Below are 21,928 nucleotides of genomic sequence, written 5' to 3'. Positions count from 1 at the left end.
ATGCCTACACTGTGATTACTATACCCATGTTCGTCTTTGTTGTGGTGTACTCCTCACTTCATTAGATATAAGACATTATATACAGTTGATTGCGTTCCTGTTAGATATAAGCCTTAAAAGATCAATTTTAATGACACAATAGGCCTTGATCTTATAATTTTTTAAACTTTATTTAATGACAAATTTTATGTTTAATTTAAATTATAATATGATTTGAATTGAACATACAAATATCCTTTAGTATAATAAGGAGTGGATACCATTCTTAATTGTTAAGAATAATCGAGACGGATAATCCACAATACGTTATACTATAAATATGTTCCTAACCATAGAGTTCATAACCTGGATAATTAGTAACTCGCAAAGGCCGGCATATCGTATTCCTCCTTATTCGATATAAGATACCAAAAGACAAGATTGGTGGGTCTCGTACCACTCTGTATAAGATATAGAAAGAAGACGAGTAGGTGCTCGTTATAGGAACGGGTTCATTGAACGAGACTGTTAATATTGAATTACATGGGTTTTATCTCACGGGTCAATGATTCAATATTAACTACGGATTTGCATTAGTCCTTAAACCTGAGATGACATGGATATCTGTGTGTTAGTGGATTAGGATATCAGCAATATTATATGGTTGTCTTAATCAGGGATAGTCGTACGTATCTATGTGCCTAATTTAGTGACACATGAGGTATGTGTGCATCAGACATGGAATCTATCACCTCAAGATATACGAGGAGGATATCTTATGCGATCCAGTAGTCACTTGACGATAAATTCTTGGCTGAGGTAATATGACGACGGAATTTGGATTCCGTAGAGGTTGTGTCATATTAGTCAAATGTGATTGTTGGATTTGGTCATATGACGAGATTGAGAAATTTGACTTGCTAAGTGTGATCTCATATCTCGTCGGGATATAGCATGATAGAGGGACTGTATTGCAGGGCACCGTAGTGTAAGGTTCACATTCTCGCTTCACATTAAATTGGGTAATCATGACATATTGGTAGATGTCACTCATGATTTACGAGAATTAATAATTGATTAATTCTCGTTGCCAATTTAATTGTGAACCTAGAAAGTCCCACCTAATAGAAATCGTTTTAAAAGAAAAATAGATCAAATTTAGTAATTATGGAATTACTAAATTATAAGTGTAATTATTTATTAAAGAAATAAGAATAATTAAATAAGTAATATGATTATTTATTTAATTATTAAATTGGATTGGGCTTTTTGCTAGCACCTAAAGCCCGATCCAATAGCACTTAGGGTTTTAGGGTTTTTTGTCTATAAATATAACATTAAACCTAGAATCCAAAGATCAATCCGTTGAATCAAAAACGGAGATTTTAGAGAAAATTTATGTGTCCATTTTTCTCTCAAGTCTATTGAAGTCTTGACAATTTCGGGTGGACCGACTCGGTATCTCATGCGTGGGAGATATCAGGCAGGTTATCGGCTCCGAAATTAGATTTCATTTCGAGGTAACTTTTCGTTTTGTGTCTTTGATTTAATCGTAAGATTTGAAAAATGTGATACCAATAAAATCAGATTTTATTTTCCGCTGCGTATGATCAGATCATGTTTTCTAACAGTTCCTACCTCCTAAGTACCTAAAGATTTAGTTGAATTAATCGAGGGTTTTAGAGTGATTGGATATTAAAATATTTGGGATTATCGTTCTCGTGCGGTCTTTTGCCGCTCGTACTCTAGAGTTCGGTAGAAAAGAAAAATTGTAAGTGGAGATTTTGTCTTACTACGCAATTAAGGAATCAAACCCATGACTTACTGATGTAAATCCTAATTTATTGTGAGCCAACTATTTGACCTGTGCTCTGGCTGCTCGGATACTAAAATCCTTGGTTAGTAATGATGCACTCCAACCAAATTTAAACATATACACAAGATGGTCTTTTTTTGACAATTTATAAATGTGACCATCACATAAAGAGTATAGGCAACTTCATAGGCATGTAACCGTTACTTCTTTGATTTACATGGTATAAAAACCAATTATGGTCTTCCAAAAGAAGGTTTGTTCTAAATGTTATTTTGAAAGGGTATCAATGAGAGGGAAGAAATAGTTATTTCAATCCAAATATTTTGGAGAACTAGTTTAGGCTCAACAAGCTGTAACAATTTAGAGAAAATCTGTAATTTGCTTGAGAACATATATCTGTTCTGATCTGCCCAAATTTTTAGTTTTTCCAAATAAGATCATTCCTTGTTTCAAAAGATTTTTCATTCATAAGCTTGGCAGTGGAGAGCAAATGAGGAAATTTCAAGAGGAGTGAAGCATTAGAAGAAGTGGAAACACATAAAGGTATGGTAACAGTATAGGCTTTCTACTTGAATTTAACTTGAAGTTTATAAAGAACTAATATATAGATCAAATGAACCTCAACTTGAACTCAGTTTATAAGGAACTAATATATAGATCAAATGAACCTGAACTTGAACTCAGCTATTTAATTTTTTTTTATCCAGTCTTTTTTCATCGATATTAGCTAAAATTTTATCTTCTTGTTTATTTCTCATTATTATTTTGCTTTACCCTTGATCTAAGAATGAAAGTCTGTTTCATACCACAGGTATCATTATTCATTAGTTTGCTTTCATTTTGCTTGGTGTCCATCTGTACCTTATCATTGTTTTAGGATTTCCTGACATCACTTTGATCAATTGGATTGCCTCAATAAAATGTGAGTTTTTATATTCAACCTTGAAGTATTGTAGTCCATTAACAAAAAAAAAAAAAAACTTAAAGTCCTGTCATCGGGGATTGGATAGTTGGATGATCACTTTTCTGATTAGGATACAAGTTTCTGTTGAATTCTACTTGGATGGTTGAAATAATGGAGCTTATCTGTTGTCACAATCTTCCTTGTCGAGTATGGTTGATTGAAGGCTCCCAGGCTCTTGAAACTTGGAAGTTGAAATTATAATACTTTGTTTTCTAAAAGTAAACAGTCTTTCATAGTTAAACATCTAAAAAACAGAGGTTGCTAAAAGTAATTGTTTTAGCAACTCCTCCTTTGAAGTCCCTAATGACATTTTGTTAGCTTAGTTATTGGTCATTTGAGTTCCATTGTACCATAGCTCAAAAGCTCACACTTGGCCATTGTTTTAGCGTTAGGCTTTATCATTTTAGTGAAATAAACAACTTAAATGGGCTCGGATATAGCTAGCAAGACAGCCTTTGGTATTACACCTCTTGTTTTGTTTCTTTTTTGAAGATAATCCGTTAGCAAAATTGAGATGAAAATCTAGTGAGCCTTTGTAACTTCAATTCTGTATGCTGCGAAGGCTAACCTATACTTGAATATCAACCAAAATATGTGTTTAACTTTTTTCATTTCTTTATGCGCATCGTTGGATTAATATTGAATAGCAATCAAGTACCTTCATTATGTGTTGTTAGTCAGCTTTTGCCAATTTATGGAGGGTCAATGTAGTGAACTAGAAATATTTATGTAGTTGTATCTAATGAAGTCATTTTAAACCATATTTCTGATCATATTATAAGTCCATGTAGTTGTGAATAAAAAGCAGGCATATTTGTTTTTGTCATCTACAGAAGAATTTTCCCTTCATAGAAGGATCAGGCTTGGCCAAAACTAATTGAACTAGATTGGCAATTTTTTTTCCCCTAGTAAAGTGGATGACAGTATTTTGATTGTGTATTTTGAATATGGTGATGCTGGAATCAATCACTACAGGGTAGCCTCAGGCTGAGTACTTGCAATAGGAGGTGGGACTGGATCATTTGATTTAGCTTTAGAGGCTTAAGCCAATCAACCAAGAAGGTGAGTATGTAAAATACTTAGATGAGCTGAATGCCCTTTGTTTTAGAGGGACTAAGTCCTTTATATAGGCTGGGTTAAGGCTTTGTTAAGCAGTATATATATCTAGAGTTAGTCAATGAGATTTTCTTCTCTGAGATTCTCGGAGTTCAGCCTGTTATACGGATAGAGGCAAATCTTCTTAGGTTGATCCCGAATATTCTGTAATCTGGATTCATCAGTTTTCTCCAATATGGACTAGGCAGGGGACATGTGTTGGGCAATGAATGGGCTATCCCTATTGGGAAGTTGGTAATCGTCCTTCCCTTGAGTGTTCCTTCCTTAGAATATGATTGGATTGGAAAATGAGAAAGGGAAATCAAATATTATATTCCCAAATTTTGTGTGTTACTTCTGACTCTGTGGGTTAGTTTTAGGTAAAGTATTTTTGTAATTTATTTTTAAACAAATTAATTCTTATACTTTCTTTAAATTTGCAAGATACTTGCAATATTAATGACACCATTAATTAATGGCCTATTAGCAGAAAAAAAATCAAATCTTATCGTCTATTTACAATTTTATCCAAAGCTTTTAATTTTGACAAAACGAACCTGATTAGACAAATTTGGTGCAATTTTAGCCCATGATCGAAATCGAATAGAGGGGTGTGTGGCCTTGCCCAGGTGACAAGCTACATGGCAATTTTAGTGGGCCCCATGTTGATTAGCATTTAAAAAAAATAAAAATAAATTAAAAATAAATGGGATAATCGCAATTAACCCATTTGAGTTATAAAAGATTGGTTTAGCTTAATTGGGCCATAAGTGAATCAGACCAAATTGAAATCCTAATTAGAGTTATGGAAGAGGCGATGTGAAGAGGAAGACGCCTAGGGGGAAAACATGAAGAGGAAGACATGAAGAAGAATAGCAGGCCGAGAATGATGTCGAAGAGGAAGCAATCGAACGATGAATCGAGCAATTGATGGACAAAGAGGACGTGGTGGAGGAAAAAATCAAGGGTTTTGAGGTTCTCATCATACCAGAGCTCCCAAACAACACAATGACGAAAGGGAGTTGGAAAAGAAGCAAAGTTCGATTTCCTAGCAAGACAAAAAGGTAAGTGGTCCATCTACCTTGGTATGACATGGATTTCTTTATTTCCTTTATAGTCATGACTTTGATATAATTGATCAATGTTCGATTGAAAGCATCTTTCAATCTCTATAGAAATAGTATTGCTCATGTTTGTTTACTTCCTGTCGAAACAATACTTCCGAATAGCTTTTGTTTACTTCCTGTCGAAACAATACTTCCGAATAGCTCTTGTATGTTTTCACTGATATGTATTAGGGTTTTAAAGTTGTGGAAATAGTTATTAGGGTTTAACTGATTGAGGAATATGGCCACAATAATTAGGGTTTCATTGAAATGTATTAGGTGGTTATTTAAACTAAATTGAATTTAATTAGGTTTTTTGATTAAGTTACGTTGAATTTAATTATAATGCTCTTGTATGTTTTCATCATTATGCATAAGGGTTTCATTGATTAAGGATTATGGCTAAAATATTTGGAGAAACAATAATTAGGGTTTAAATGATATGCATTAGGGGGTTATTAAAATTAGGAGGCTCATTTAATTAGAATATTTTCTTTAAGTAAAATTGAATTAAATTAGAGTTTCATTTGATCTGTTAACAGTTGCCCTGTGGAAATATGGATTGGTAGGCTAAAGGTCTACAACGTATGTATGTATGTTGGTGGTACTTATTTATTGGGTGGGTGGAAGAATTGTACTCAAATGTCTTATAAGAATATTGTAGCGAAGTCTGAGGAGAAAGGTTATGGTGAATTGTATAAGTTAGGGTACTATAAATCAAGGAAAGAGTAGCATTATCAAACCTTAGTCTATGCTGATGATGAAGTCTTTAGGATATGGGAAGAGGGAATATAGTTTGGTTTCCTAAAGATTTACATTGAATGTAAAGAATGTGAGTCAATCAAGTGGAAAAGAGGTGGGTGAGGTTAGTGTGAATGAGAGAATAAATGAGGTGCGTGATGATGGGGCATGGGAGGTAGGTGTGGACCACGTACGAAGGATACGATATTCATGTTGACAAGGTAGATTTGGATTATGAGGTTGGTGTTAATTACAAATCACTAATTGAGGTAGTAACAAAAGGATGCACTTAATGCTCAAGACACAAGTGATGAGGACATCAAAGAGGATGAGGATTTCAATATTGATATAGTTAGTGGGGATGAGCCTGAAAGTGACGACAACTGAGTTGAGGAGTGTGAGATACATGATGAGGAGTTTGTGATAACAAGACAAAATAAGTATGCCTTTAAATTAATCATTGTTGACAATGGTCAAGGGTTAGCCCTAGATTCTGAATTGAGAAATAGTGATGGACACCTTAGTGAATATATGGAGTTTGATGACAATGGTTTTGACACTCCATGTAGCAGTGATGAAAGTGATTTGTACGGTATGAAGAAAAATAATAAAAGGTATTTGGTTTATATCTCACGATGTGACCACACTATTATTAAATTTGAAATTGGTATGCCTTTTGAGAATGCCCAAGAATTTAAGGAATGTGTCCAATAATATGGGATTTGTAATAGGTTTAATATTGGATGGAAGAGGTTATGTCAACAACATGTGGAAGTAGTGTACGAGTGGTTGTCCATAGAACATATATGCTGTCACGGAGTAAGGAGAGATGACAATTGTTATGAGAAGGTACAATGGGGAACATCGTTGTTTTAGGAGTCTAACCAACATGTAGGCCAATTCAAACTGGTTAGCAAAAGAATTCTTCCAAACATTTAGAAGAAATCCGTCCTATGGTGTACAAGACATAGCCCTAGATATGAATGACTATGCAATAATTATGTTAAAGTGGGATGCTATAGAGCTAGGAATAAGGCATTATGCATACTAAGGGGTAGTTTGGAAGCTTATTATTCAAAACTCCATGCATACAAGGCTGAATTACAAAGAATTGACCTTGAAGGCAAGTTTGAATTTGAGACATAGTGTATTGGACCTACTGGGCAACCTGTGTTCATAACAGTATAAGTAGGATTTTTAGGCTTGAGGAAGGGATATATGACAACTTGCAGGCCTTGTATTTGTGTTGATGGGTGTTTTCTAAAGACCTTAATAAGGGGTGCATTACTAAGTGCAATTGGAAGATATGAGAATAATCAGATGTTTCTTATATCTTGGGCCATGGTTAAGGGGAAAAATGAGAACAATTGGAGATGGTTTTTGGAGCATTTGTTTAGGGACATTAACATTGTTGGTGGACATGGTCTAACACTTATTAGTGATCAACAAAAGGGTCTTTCCAAAGCAATCAAGAATCTTGTACCTCATGTAGAGCACAAAAATTGTGCAAGACATATTTATGCTAATTGAGAGAGGTTACACAAAGGGCAAGAATTCCAGTCATTGTTTTGGAAAGCAGTTAATACAACTCATGAGGCAAGTTTTTTTAGTTTCATGCAAGACTTGCAAGTGTTGAATGTCACTGCACATGATGATTTTATGAAGCAGAATCCAAATAGTTTTTGCAGGGTATTCATCAGTACTTGGCCTAAATGTGATGTTATCACTTTTAACTTGGCTGAAAACTTCAACGGTCATATATGCAAGGCCAGATGCTTGTCGATTATAGACATGTTAGAAGGGATCCAAACATTTTTAATGGAAAGAATGTATGAAAAAAAAGGAGATGATGAATAAGTGTTCGAATTAAATTTTTCCACGAATTAGGGATATGTTGGAAAAGGCAAAGTTGGGAACAAGGTATTGCATTGTGAAACCTGCTGTGGGAAATAAGTTCCAAGTTGACATAAGGGACGAAGGCTATGTGGTATCAATAGATTTGCTCTTGTAGACAGTGCGATTTGAGTGACCTTGCATATATAACCGTTAAAGGTTTTAGCTAAGTTGGAAGTGATAACATCACATTTGAGCCAAGTACTGATGAATCCCTTACAAAAACTATTTGGATTATGATTCATGAAATCATTATGTGCAGTGACATCCAACACTTGTAAGTCTTGCATGTAGCTAAAAAACCCGCCTTATGGGTTGCATTAACTGCTTTCCAAAATAATGACTTAAATTCTTACCCCATGTGTAACCTTTTCCAGTTGGCATAAATATGCCTTGCACAATTTTTGTTATCTACATGAGGTACAAGATCCTTGATTGCTTTGCCAAGACCCTTCTATTGATCACTAATAAATGTTAGGCCAAGTCCATCAACAATGTTAATGTCCCCAAACAAATGCTCCAAAAACCATCTCCAACTGTTCTCATTTCCCCCCTTAACCACAGCCCAAGATATAAGAAACATCTGATTATTCCCATCTTTTCCAATTGCACTTAGTAATGCACCCCCTATTAAGGTCTTTAGAAAGCACCCATCAACATAAATACAAGGCTTGCAAGTTGTCATATATCCCTTCCACAAGCCTAAAAATTCTACATACATTCTTCTGAACACAGGTTTCCCAGTAGATCCAGTACACCATGTCTCAAATTCAAACTTATTTTCAGGGTCAACTCTTTGTAATTTAGCATTGTATGCATGGAGTTTTGAATAGTGAGCTTCCAAACTACCCCTCAATATGCATAGTGCCTTTGTCCTAGCTCTATAGCATGCCTATTTTGACACAGTTATTTCATATTTGTCATTCATATCTAGGGCTATGTCTTGTACACCATAGGAAGGATTTCTTCTAAATGTTTAGAGGAATTTTTTTGCTAACTAGTTCATATTGGCTTGCCTATTTATTAGACTCCTAAAACAATGTTCCCCATTGTACCTTCTCACAACAATTGTCATCTCTCCTTGCTTCGTGGCAGCATATATGTTCCTTGGACAACCACTCGTACACACTGCTTCCACATGTTGTTAACATGACCTCTTCCATCCAATATTAAACCCATTACAAATTCCATATTGTTGGACACATTCCTTAAATTTTTGAGCATTCTCAAAAAGCATACCAATTTCAAATTTAATAATAGTGTGGTCACATCGTGGGTTATAAACCAAACACCTTTTATTATATTTCTTTGTGTCGAACAAATCACTTTCGTCATTGCTACATGAAATGTCAAAACCATCGTCATTAGACTCCATATATTCACTAAAGTGTCCATCATCATTTCTCAATTCAGAATATAGGGCTAACCCTTGACCATTGTCAACAATGGTTGATTTAAAGGCACACTTGTTTTGCCTTGCAATCACAAACCCCTCATCATCTGTCTCACACTTCTCAACCCAACTGTCATCATTTTCAGGCTCATCCCCATTAACTGTATCAATATTGAAATCCTCATCCTCTTCGATGTCCTCATCACTTGTGTCTTGAGGATTAGGTGTATCCTTTGTTACTACCTCAATTGGTGATTCGTAATTAACACCAACCTCAGAATTTGAATCTATCTTATCAACATGAATATCGTATCCTTGGTGGTCCACACCTACCTCCCCTACCCCATCGTCGCGTATCTCATTTATTCCCTCATTCACACTGACCTCACCCACATTCTTTTCACTTGACTCATATTCTTCACATTCATTGTAAATCTTCAGGAAACCAAACTTTATTCCCTCTTCCCACATCATAAATACTTCATCATTAGTGTAGATTAAAATTTGATAATCCCACTCTCTCCTCAGTTTGTAGTACCCTAACTTATACAATTCATCATAACCTTCCTAGCTCCTTACACTTTGCCACAATATCCTTATAAGACATTTGAGTACAATTCTTTCACCCATCCAATAAATAGGTACCACCAATAAACATACGCCATTGGCCTTCAGTGAATTTCCCACCAACCCATATTTCAATAGGGCAACTGTTAACAAATCAAATAAAGCCCTAATTTAATTCAATTTTACTTAAAGAAAATACCCTAATTAAATGAGCCTCCTAATTTCAATACCCCTTAATGCATATCATTTAAACCCTAATTACTGTTTCCCCAAATATTATGGCTAGAATCCTCGATCAATGAAATCTTTTTGCATAATGATGAAAACATACAAGAGCATTATAATTAAATTCAATGTAACTTAATAAAAAAACCCTAATTAAATTCAATTTTATTAAAATAACTGCATTTCAATGAAACCCTAATTACTGTTTTCCCAATTGGTGTGGCCATATTCCTCAATCAGTTAAACCCTAATAATTGTTTTTCCAACTTTAAAACCCTAATGCACATAAGTAAAAACATACAAGAGCTATAAGGAAATATTGGCTTAACATGAAGTAAATAAACAAGAGCAATACTATTTCTACAGAGATTGAAAGATGCTTTCAATCGAACATTAATCAATTATATCGAAGTCATGATTATAAAAGAAATAAAGAAATTCATGCCATACCAAGGTAGAATGACCACTTACCTTTTTGTCTTGCTGGGAAATTGAACGCTGCTTCCTTTTCAACGCCCTTTCGTCATTATGTTGTCTGGGAGCTTTGGTATGATGAGGACCTCAAAACCCTCAATTTTTTCCTCCGCCATGTCTTTTTTGTCCTTTGATTGCTTCTTTTGTCATTTGATTGCTTCTTCTTTGATGTCGTCCTCAGCCTCTTATTTCTTTCCGCGTCTTCCTCTTTTCGTTTTCCCCCTAAGTGTCTTCCTTTTCGCATCACTTCTTCCACAACTCCAATTAGGGTTTCAATTTGGTTTGGTTCACTTAGGGTCCGATTGAGCTAAACCAATTTTTTATAATTCAAATGGGTTAACCTTAACCCATTTATTTTTAATTCATTTTTGTTTTTTTAAATGCTAGTAAATATGGGGCCCACTAAAATTGCCACGTGGCTTGCCACTTGGGCAAGGCCACACGCTTTTCCATTGGGTTTTGGTCGAGGGCTAAAATTGCACCTAATTTGTCCAATCGCGCTCTTCTTGTCAAAATTGAAAGCTTCGGATAAAGTCGCAAATGCACGATAAAGTTTGGTTTTTTCCTGCTAATAGGCCTTAATTAATTATTGTACTTGTTTATGCCGTCATATCATAAAAAACCTATAGTCAATTAAATGTTACTAGAAGGGCCAGGGATGTCTATGGGGAGGAACACTTAACACTTTGATTCAGACTATTGACAATGTTGGATTTTTATTTCCATAAGAAAATTAAGATTATTCTACCGTTTGGACTCTTTCTTGGTAGCTTGTTTGTTTATGATCTTTCTTGGAAGGGTAGAGTAGTGGAGAAGATATCTTTTAAGATTGGTGGGTAGTACGTTTAGAAACACTAAGTCATGTGTGAAGAAAAGCATTAAGTGAAATGCATGTGTTGTTTATCAACCCTGGACGGAAAAGGCTACTTAATGTCTAATGTAAAGTGTAGAGATGTGAAGATGCTTTTTAGGAATCCACTATTATTTATTGGTCAGTCTCCATCTTCTCGAAAGCAAGCTTGTAGAGCTGGCTAGATCTCAAAGCTTTGGAGTTCATGGAGATAGGGGTGTCGGTTCAATAAATTAAATCGAAATTTAATAATGAAAAATAGAACCACGGTATAAAACCTAAAAACTGAACTAACTGAAAATTGAACTAACCAAACAAAATTTGTAAAAATTAAACTGAACCAAAAACTGAACAAATCCATAAAATAATCGAACAGACCGAACTAATGTTCGACCTTACTGTTGTCGATCACCTAGCCGGTCGGCAAGCGACCATTCCAATGATCTAAGCGATAATCGAATTCCCCTAATTAGGGTGGTTCATATATTCAAAAATGAATTTCATCCAACGGATGAGTTTTTGAAGATCTTAAAATTAATTTTATGGTTAAAAAACTCAAAACACGTTTTTGGAAAAATGTTTTTGGCCACCATCCACGGTGGATTCCGACGATCTAAATCAACCATCAAGTTCGCCTTGGCTATGTGACCCACATACCCAAAAATTAAAAAGATCCAATGGTTAGATTTTAGTACATCTAGATTTTAATGTAGAATACCTACTCTCAAGAAGTTGTCGAAAAACTTACCGAATGAGCCATTGGCGTTGACGGACGAGCATGGTGGTGTGCAAATTAGAGGGAGAGAGAGATATTGGGTCAACGTTGGCATCTAAGGGAGACAAAGGACTAGAGTGAAGGGCAAAGCGAATCAGAGACAAAGATGAAGACGAAGGGTTAGCCCTTTGACTTTAGCCCTTCGCTCGGCCAATCGGCCCTTCGTCTTTGACTTTCCAGCCCTTTATCTCCTCGTTTTCATCTCCAGTTGTCGCAAAAGTAATTGGAAATTGAAAATGCAATTGAAATCTTTTCTTGGAGAAGTGAAATTGAAAAAGGAGATTGAAGGGACAATTGAGAGGAGCAAGGTTTCAGGCTTCTTGGAGAAGCCAAATTGAAAAAGGAGATGAAAGGGACAATTGAGGGCAGCAAAGTTGCAGACATAATCATGGGACTGTAAGGAGAGAAATTAAATTGGGAGAATGGTTCTCCCATGTAAGGGTGGGTAAAAGGAAAGATTGAACAGGCAAGCATTGATTCGTTCATTCCACATTTGTTTGCTGATTTTCTTTTATACTACACTCAAAACGATGTTGTTTTGAAATTTCAGTCAGTTCGGTTAGTTGGATTAAACTGACAACGAAAATCAAACCAATACCCGATAACTGAACTTTCTCCAAAAAATAACTGAATAGCTAACTAACTATTAAATAACCGAATTGATGGTTCTATTAGTTCCATCTAATTGAACTTTTGCTCAGTCCTAGATAGAGGTAAATAATTAATTTGTTGGTACTCTCAAAGTGTCATATGGTTTAACTAGAAGAAGACACTTAATTAGTGAGGAATAAACGTAGAGTGCGATCTGAATGAATTGACTTGAACGTCACTTGAAAGGTAGTTAGATTCAATACGTAGCAAGATTTGGTGTCTCACCTAGGACTGAGCAAAAGTTTGGTTAGACCGATATTGGTTAGTTTTTGTAAAAAGTTCGGTTATCGGGTATTGGTTCGATTTTCATTGTCCGTTTAATTGAACTAACCGAATCTACAAAAATTTCAAAATGACATCGTTTTGAGTGCAGTATAAAAGGAAATCAACAAACAAATGTGGAAGGACCGAACTGGTGCTCGCATGTTCAATCCTTCTTTTTGCTCTCCCTTACATGGGAGAACCATTCTCCCAATTTAATTTCTCTCTTTGCAGATACAATCATGTGCCCGTATCTCTCCTCCTCGCAATTGTCCCTTCCATCTCTTTTTTCAATTTGGCTTCTCTAAGAAGCTTGCATCCCTACTCCCTTTAATTGTCATTTTAATTTTTTTTTTTCAATTTGGCTTCTTTAAGAAGCCTACAGCCCTACTTCCCTCAATTGTCCCTTCAATCTCATTTTTCAATTTAGCTTCTCCAAGAAACTATTTCAATTGCATTTTCAATTTCCAATTGCTTCTGTGGCGATTGGAGACGAAGACTTAGGGACAAAGGGCTAGAGAGTCGGAGACTAAGGGCTAATTGGTCGAGCAAAGGGCTGGCCCTTTCTCTCCGATTCACTCGACCCTTCATCTCCCTCTGATGTCGACTCAACATCTCTCTCTCCCTTTGATTTGCACACCACCATGCTAGCCTGTCGACGTTGATGGCCTATTTGATAAGTTTTCCAACAATTTCTTATGGGTGTGTATTCTACATTAAAACTTATATCTACTAAAATTCAACCATTAGATCCTTTTGATTTTTGGGTATGTGGGTCATTGAGCCAATGCGAATTTGATGGTCAATTTCAATCGTTGAAATCCGTCATAGATGGTGGCTGACAACGTTTTTTCAAAAAGGAGTTTTGGGTTTTTTAACCAGAAAATTAATTTTTAGATTTACAAAAAATCAACCGTTGGATCAAACTCATTTTTTTGAATATATGAACCACCACGATTGGGGGAATCTAATGATCGGTTTCAATATTTGGAATCGCCAACTGGCTAGGTGGTTGGCGGTAACAGTAAGGATGAACATTACTTCAGTTTGTTAGGTTATTTTGTGGGTTTGTTTGGTCTTTGGTTTGGTTCGATTCTTATGAATTTTGTTCAATTAGTTCGATTTTCGGTTAGTTTGATTTTTGGGTTTCTTCGGTCAGTTCAATTTCATTTTGTACAATAATTTGATTTTTTTGATTATTGAATTTCGATTAGTTCGGTAACACCAACCATTTGCACACCCTAGTCTCACCTATTAATGAGTATGGCTCATCAGACATGGCTCAAACCCCTAACACCATATCCTGATGGAGTCGTCCCAAATGAAGTTACTAGCGAAAATCGTCCCTATGTTGGCTATAAAAATCATCAATTCTTAGACGGAGGGGTTCCATCAGTGTGAGAATACAATGTGTTCACCACCTCCTGCCATCATTTTTTTAGCTCGCCACCACCTCCTTCCATCCCTTCACCCTCTCTCCTGTTGTTGATTAGGGTTTCAGGGAGAAACTCCAATCACAATTGTAACAGTGGGTACCAATAGAGATGTTACATAGATGCAAATAAAGAACGAAGGGAAGAGAGTATTGGCAGCGATGTAGGAAAATGGGAAACAACGAATCTACATCATCATCTCTCTCTGCTGGTTCTTTATCAGTCCTTCATCGTCGTTGATTGGGGATCGGAGTTCCTGTCCGGAACCCTAATAAACAAAAAACCTTTGCCATTGGAGGGAAGGAAAGAGTAGGGAAAGGAGGAAGCAGGTGGTTGCAAGGTGAATAAAAGAAATTAAAGGGAAGAATCGTCAGACATGGTGGACGCCAATGAGTGATGGTGAGTGCAACAATATCCCTCCTCTCTCTTGATGATGCTTTAGAGGCAACCACATGTGGTTATGTCACAATTATATTAACAATCAAACTTATTTCATTTATTAACAATTAATTAAAAGTTGGGCATTTGTTAGTCATTTATCCTTGAATTAAATATAAAAAATTTAAATTTAAAATTATATTTTTTTATAAATCAAAATTCAAGTGAGTCCCTGAGCCCCAGGCTGGGGCAAGTTGAGTTATGGGCTTAAAAATATTTTTTTTAAAATAATTATTTATATTCTAATAAATTTTGTGCATCATATCAGCGGAAAGAATTATTTATTAAATTTATTTATAGACATTGTATTTTATGATATAAGGGCAGCTATTAGTGAGAGTAATCTCTAACCTTTTACAAGTGGATTTATAGGTAATTTAAAAAGATTATTTTACCACTTTTTATCTTATTTTAATGATCATTTTATCTTTTTTTTTATTCTCATAAATTTATTACAATAAGTCGTCAATTTATCTCATCATAACTATAAGAGTGTTTGATTACACATATTTATTATAAAAAATATATAATTATTATATATTTTTTATAGAAAATAATTAAATATTCTTAATTTTTTTATAAAAAATATATATGATATAAATATTTAAAGTTTATTTTTATAAAATTTATTTTTTAAGAAAATAGAGTGATTTTTATTTTTTTAAATAATATTATTTAAAATTAAATTCTAAATAATACAAGGAAACAGGCTTTTAACCGTAAAAGAACTCATCACCATAAAAGAACTCCTGGACAAATAGCATTATCCAATCTCTCTCTAATCGCCATCCACTAGTCAATTTCTCATTCTGGAATAATCCACTTATTTGTCTCACACTTAATCCACTGACTACCCTACAATTTTATTTCAGCAGCTGCTGCCTGCTGGTCCTGCTGCAACTGCGCCCACCATACATTTAATAAGTAGAAGCCGACAATGACCCGACACTACGAACTCGCGATATCTCACAACCCAAGTTGGTACGGAAACCCGGTGGAACCCAGCCAGCTTCCGCCGGCAATGAACTCCCCGGCGGTGTACGGCTTCGCCTCCGCCGCACTCGTAATCACCTTGTAACCCTTCCACGTCACCCTCCGGGAGGTGTCGGCCCCTTGCCCACTGTTCTGATACTCTCTGTACTCCAACGTGTCCAGCGCAAAGCTGCCGTCCCACTCGTGCCACCCCGCCGGGTCAACCAAGGCCCCTATCGCCGTCTGCATGACCATCGTCCTCGAATACAACTTCCACGGCCTCCCCAGAAACGTCGGGAAGCTGCTAATCACCGGTTTAAGATCGGAGGTGGCGTCGATCCTGCATTTCTGTATGACGATGCCCGTGTTCTGGTTGGGGTCGGTCCGGCCTTGGGCAGTGACCATGTTCTTCTGCCCGGAGTTGGGGCGGCGGGCGTGGATGTCGCAGTCCTGGAGCACCGCTGCGGCGTTGCCGAAGATGAAGTCGACGGTGCCGGCGACGTAGCAGCCGACGAAGAACTGGCGGTTGGAGTGGACGTACAGCGTGTCTTGATAGGCGATCATGTCGCAGCGATAGAACGCCGACAAGTCAGCGCCGACGCGGAGAGCAACGGCTTGGTGCTTGGAGGGGCCGGCCGTGTTTTGAAACGTTATATCCCGCGCCAAGAAGCGTTCGCCCACCACGGCTGCCAAACACAAACACAACCACAAGAAGGATTTAATGTGAGTTAGACGACGACGTCACTGCCTGCTGGCTAACGTTAGATTGCTAATTACTACGTACGCATGGTTTTGAATTGGACGTAATTTGATGTTAAAGTGTGATGAACCGACAATTTGGAAAGTTACGCCGCTGTCGGCAAATCCAATCGAACAATTCAAAGGGTGGGAGAAGAGAAGATAAGAGAGGAGAGGAGAAAATCAAAGGCGACACAAATCACTTTGAATGAGACCGCGCAACGCTCGTCTTTTACTAAAATTATCAAACTGGGCCGTCCAGCAGGTGACCTTTAATTTCAAGAATCAAAGTGAGTGATTATCAACAACAGTACGTGTAGAGAGAGAGAGAGAGAGAGAGAGAGAGTACTCTACCCTTAATCCATTTTCAAACTCTGGGCATAACTTCTCGCACCACCATATATAGATATTGTGATTTAGAGATTTGTATAATAATAATTACTTAATGAGTCAATATTAATATGAACTCTAATTCTATCTATCAACATCAGGTGGGTGGTATTTTTTATGAGTTTCGTAAATTTTTTTACGCCAATTATTATTATTATTATATACATTACAATAAAAGCAGCATTCAATCCGTGACCCAACTAGTACATGGGGTAGGTTTGATCTGTGTGGTACGTAGCCATAACAATTCTGTTGGGTTTTGATTACGATTTCAAAAATTTATATTATCTTCTGTTTGAAAACAACACAAAGCCTTAGCTTATACGTGAGGAATTGGTTCTAGCTAGTAAAGCACGTGGACAATTGAGCTTTGGGGATCAAAGGAGGCAATCCAACAAATCAATGAGATTCCCCACCACCCCCTTTGTCTATTACGCCAGCATTTTATTCTTATTGCACGTTTAGTAGGACAATTCTTCTAATTAAATGGATTGTGATTGGTCAATAACTTTTATACAAAAATCAACTTTACAATTACAGGAAATAGGACAAAATAAAATCAAATACTTACTCTTGAGAGAGAGATTTGATTTGATGTCAATACAAAAATTATCTTACATGTTTTAAAAATTACACTAATATATATATATATAACATCTATTATTATTATTCCAAAATTATATCAAGATACGTACAAAAACAATTCAGTGAGATCTTCTTAGGAAAACCCAAATCTAATTTAATTATTCTGAGAATAATAATAATAATAATGTAATATTAACATTTTCATATTTATGTTATATATATATATATTAATTAGTGTTATCTATAATTGAAGGTACGTATTATTGTAAACATTATTTGTTTGTTTGTACAAAAACATTCATAGATGCGTCGTTTTCACAAAATTAAATGTAATTAATAATTGAAGGAACGAAGGTACGGAGAGAGAGAGAGAGAGAGAGAGGGAACAACTGACCGACAGTGGCGGAGTTGAAGGTTGTACTGCCGTCGACGACGTTTCTACTTCCAGTGATGATCGTTGTGGTTCTGCCGTCGCCCATGAACATCAGGTTCGTCTTCGTCTTCGGCACATCCACATTCTCCTTATAAACTCCCGCCTTAATCCTTATTATGTATCTCGTGCTACTCTTCTCCGGCGCCGCCGCCACCGCCTCCGACACCGTCTTGTAATCTCCGCTGCCGTCCGCCGCCACCACCACGTTCGGAGTCACCGTGCTCGACTGCAGCAGCCGCCTGTCTCCGGCAGACAGCCAGTCCGGCCACCCTCCCCCCTCCTCTTTCAGCTTCCTTCCCGCCGGCTTCATCTTCAGCTCGTTCACCATGTCCGTGTCCGTCATGTTCTTGATCATCGCCAACGCGTTGCTGCACATCTTCTCCACGTTCGTTTCCCCACCGATCAAGCCTTTCCGCACTCGCCGGTCGGCCTTACCGTGCGAGAAGCCGTCGAGGCAGGACTCCTGGTTCGTGATCGCCGCGCTCACTAGGGTCTTCAGGTCGTCGGCGTAGTTCCGGAGAGATTTCTTGCTCGGATATTCGTTGAGCTTCTCCTCTGCCTTGCGGAGCTCGTCGAGCGTCTCGTCAACCATCTCGAGACAGTCGTTGATAGCCGCCTTCTCTCGCTTCGTCAGGTTCGCCGCCTTCGCGAGCTTCTTCACGATGACGTAATTGTGCTCCACGGTGGCGATGGTGAGGTTCAGAACCAGCATGATCACGTCCTTCTGGCTGGACACTTTGCCGCTCATTCCTGGGACGCTGGCGACGGCGGAGAAGCACAAATCCGGATAGAGCGTGTTGCTGCAAGAGGATTTGAGAATGGCGTGGCTTGTTGCAATCGAAGCTCCACCAATGTCGTGAGACCTTCGGTTGCTAGAGTTGACTCCGGCGACGATGCCGATTACAGCAGCTATAAGTAGGAAAGAAGCAAGGAGAGACAAGAAGAGCTTCTTGTTTCTCTTATAGGTATAGGTGGAATCAGACATTCCGGCGAGGAATTGTCGGAAATTGGCCATCTGCAGAGAGGAAGGGGGGAGAGTAAAGGGCTCTGCTCAGCATCCGACTCACCGGCTTTTATCTTCCTCTTATTATTTTTTCTTTCTTTTTTTTTTTTAATCCCTTAAATATGACGGAGCATCACAGCGAGAAAATATCTATCAGAATTCGAAAACATTAATAAAATATAAAATATAAAATTAAACAATTAATATTATATTTGTATTATTATTATTATGGCGACTGAAGAGATTTAGGGCTGGGTGGAGTAGCTGACTTCAGCTGTCCCATCAATCCATCCATCCCTCGTTTGATGAATGATTTTAGTGTCAAATTATTTCGTTCGTTTCAAATGATTTTAGTGTTCCTCTCCGATTTTAGTTTAGTTGATATATTTTTTATTAAAAAATAAAGAAAATAATTAAACTAAAAATTTATCACAAATCTAAATAAATAGCATTATTTCACTATATTAGAAATTAATTTATAATTTATTTAATATTTTTTATTAAAAAATAAAAAAATACGTCTGTCTAAATATAGTTAATATTTTGTGTTCTTTTTCTAAATTTAGGCTCTACTTGCTAAAAAGATTTCCACCCATAGCTTTAAATTTCCCATGGCTTCATCCAAAAATACAATCCTTTAGAATTTGAAACATTTTCTTTAATTAAAGGAGTGTCAATTTATATTGGGGACCATTTGTCACTTCTCATGAGATTTGACAAAAAAAAGGCAACCGTTACTTAAATTTTTTTTTGATTGTAACGGATTTTAAAATTTAACTATTTTATATCTTTATATTTAAATTACTTTCTTCCATCATGCTTTCTCATCTCATTCCTCCGTCCCTTAACCTTCCTTTTTCCCTTTTGTCTCCCATATAGAAATGTCAATGATCCCACAACAAACCGACAATTCTCTTCGTTTCCTTTCTTTATTTGTGTCATGCATCAATCAAACCCATTTGGGTTTCACTCAAGACTAAGATGGTTCGATTTATCATTGGATTTGTGAGTTTTGATCCGTGATGACGTAATTTTGTCAAGAGACAATAAAGGCGTTGGTGAGAGAGAATTACAAAATAAAGTCTCTCTCTCTCTCTCCCTTTCTATCTCTCAATTGGAGGTTTTTTTTGTGTTTGTTTTGAGCCATAAATGGGATTTTACCAAAAATCATTGAAAACCCAAATGATGAGGTGAGGTTTTCTAGTGACCATTGGGAACGAATCCAAAAATTTGAGTCGCTGGAATCCTCATATTTTTGGGATCATATATACCTAGATTCTAACTATAACAAAAGTATTCTTTTGAGTAAAGTATTTTAAAATAATTACATCAAATGCTAAATCATTTTTTAAGTGATTATAGCGAAAGCCCTTTTTTCACACATCAAATTAGTCACTATTATTATTGTTATTTTCCTTGTTTGAAAGAAAAAGAAAAGGAGAAACCTCACAAGTATATATGGTTAACTTAGTGATTTTTTGGTCAATTGGAACATTAATTACTTGGCCGGGGGGGGGGGGGGGGGGGAATTCTCTCGGAATAGAATTCATGGGGTCATATGTACAATGCAATGACTATAGATCAATAATAATAAAATGAAAATGTAGGAATTATGGTTTTCATTTTGGTTTACGTATCATGGTGATGCCTTTTGATTCAATTTTCAAGTGATGATGCAACTCAATATGGTATGGGGCACTGCTAGTACTCGATTGCAGTGACATAACGAAGACATGGAGTTGTTGACTTGCACCATCGGGGGGCAGACTCACACTCTCATCTTTTTATTTATTTATTTTTTAATAAATTACGTACCCTCATAAGATTAATTTAAGAAATTATAGATATTTTTTTTATTATTAAAAATCAAGATAAAGAGAAGGATAGAAGGAGAACTGGGGAAAGAGACAGGCAACCAACTATTCTCGTTGCTGGTTACATCAAGAGAGATATGAGAGATTCAGTGTGATAGAGATATAGGGGAGGAAGAATGAAAGAGCATGCAGGATGAAGTATGATATTTTCTGTTTTTGTATTTAAAGAAGTTGAATAGTAATTTATTAACTATAGGGGTTACGCTATGATAATTGGTTCATACATAGACTCGTGATTGTGTATATAGAAATGATGATTCTGTTTTTGATCAACATTTTGGATGGTCTTATCATTACAATATTTTTTTAAATTAAGAATTTTACGTTTAGCATATAATTAATTTTTAACGTATGACTTTTTTCATAAAAATAAATGTAATACTTTCTAAATTCCAAGATTTTATAATTTTTCAAAATTCATAAAAGAGTTCCAAGTTTGTCTAACTTCGCAGATGTCAATGTAATTTTATCCTTTACAAAATATATACTAAACAGAACATATCTTTTCCAGACCTACGGACTCAATTACCAAGTGACATTGAGTTTGAATAGTTAGAGGAGTAATATGTTTGTATCAATTTAGTAGGTTGTAAGTTCAAATCTCGCCTTATGTAATAGTTAAAGGCCTAATCTGTGATTTATCTCCTTTGACGTAATCAAGAGCACAAGCACTGAAAATTGTGCAAGAGCCAAAGACTCAATCTATAAATTACTTCTCTTGACGTAATTAAGAACACAAACACTGAAAACTGCGTAAGAGCAGTCATCTTAAGTGACATTGATCCACAACCAATATTTGTAATAAAATTTTTATTATAAAATTATAGAGTTTATTATTCATCATATATTTAGGATTTCTTGTGTAAAAGCTGATGTAAAAATGTAACCAAAAAAAAAAAAAAAAACTCATAAAAGGTTTTCATATAGAACCCTTTGATAGTTAGGAAAGGACTCTGTCAATTTTTGGTTGATTTATTTGATATGCGGGATTTGTAAGTTAATATGTGGATTTAGAGTTTATTCACTTTGCAACTAAAAAGTAGTGGTTGAGGGTTTTTCATCATAAAAAAAAAAAAAAAGTTTTTTTAGTTAGATGTTAGTCCTTTTATGGTAAATTAATCTGAAAATCAGTTATATAGAAATGGAATATATTTCATAAAAAATATTTAGATAAAAACATGAAAATGTAAAACATAGTATAGTTTACTATATATATTCCACAAAGAGAGAGAGAAAATTATTGCAGTGCCATACTCATCATCCTAATGGTAT

At 36.1% G+C, this 21,928-nt stretch overlaps 1 protein-coding gene across 1 annotated transcript; it reads right to left on the bottom strand.

The window, feature by feature from the left end:
• Window positions 1-15,372: 15,372 nt before the first annotated feature.
• On the bottom strand, window positions 15,373-18,846 carry LOC127790555 (pectinesterase-like). Its single transcript, XM_052320115.1, has 2 exons — window positions 17,741-18,846; window positions 15,373-16,319 (listed from the first exon to the last, which is right to left on the bottom strand). The coding sequence occupies exons 1-2, from the start codon at window positions 18,792-18,794 to the stop codon at window positions 15,628-15,630; spliced, it is 1,746 nt and encodes a 581-aa protein (XP_052176075.1). The 5' UTR covers window positions 18,795-18,846; the 3' UTR covers window positions 15,373-15,627.
• Between the last annotated feature and the right edge of the window lie 3,082 nt (window positions 18,847-21,928).

Source organism: Diospyros lotus, chromosome 14, assembly GCF_014633365.1.
Source record: "Diospyros lotus cultivar Yz01 chromosome 14, ASM1463336v1, whole genome shotgun sequence".
In the NCBI taxonomy this organism is placed as follows: Eukaryota; Viridiplantae; Streptophyta; class Magnoliopsida; order Ericales; family Ebenaceae; genus Diospyros; species Diospyros lotus.
The sequence above is the reverse complement of the archived record's forward strand: the minus strand, read 5'-3'. Positions and strand labels throughout refer to the sequence as shown.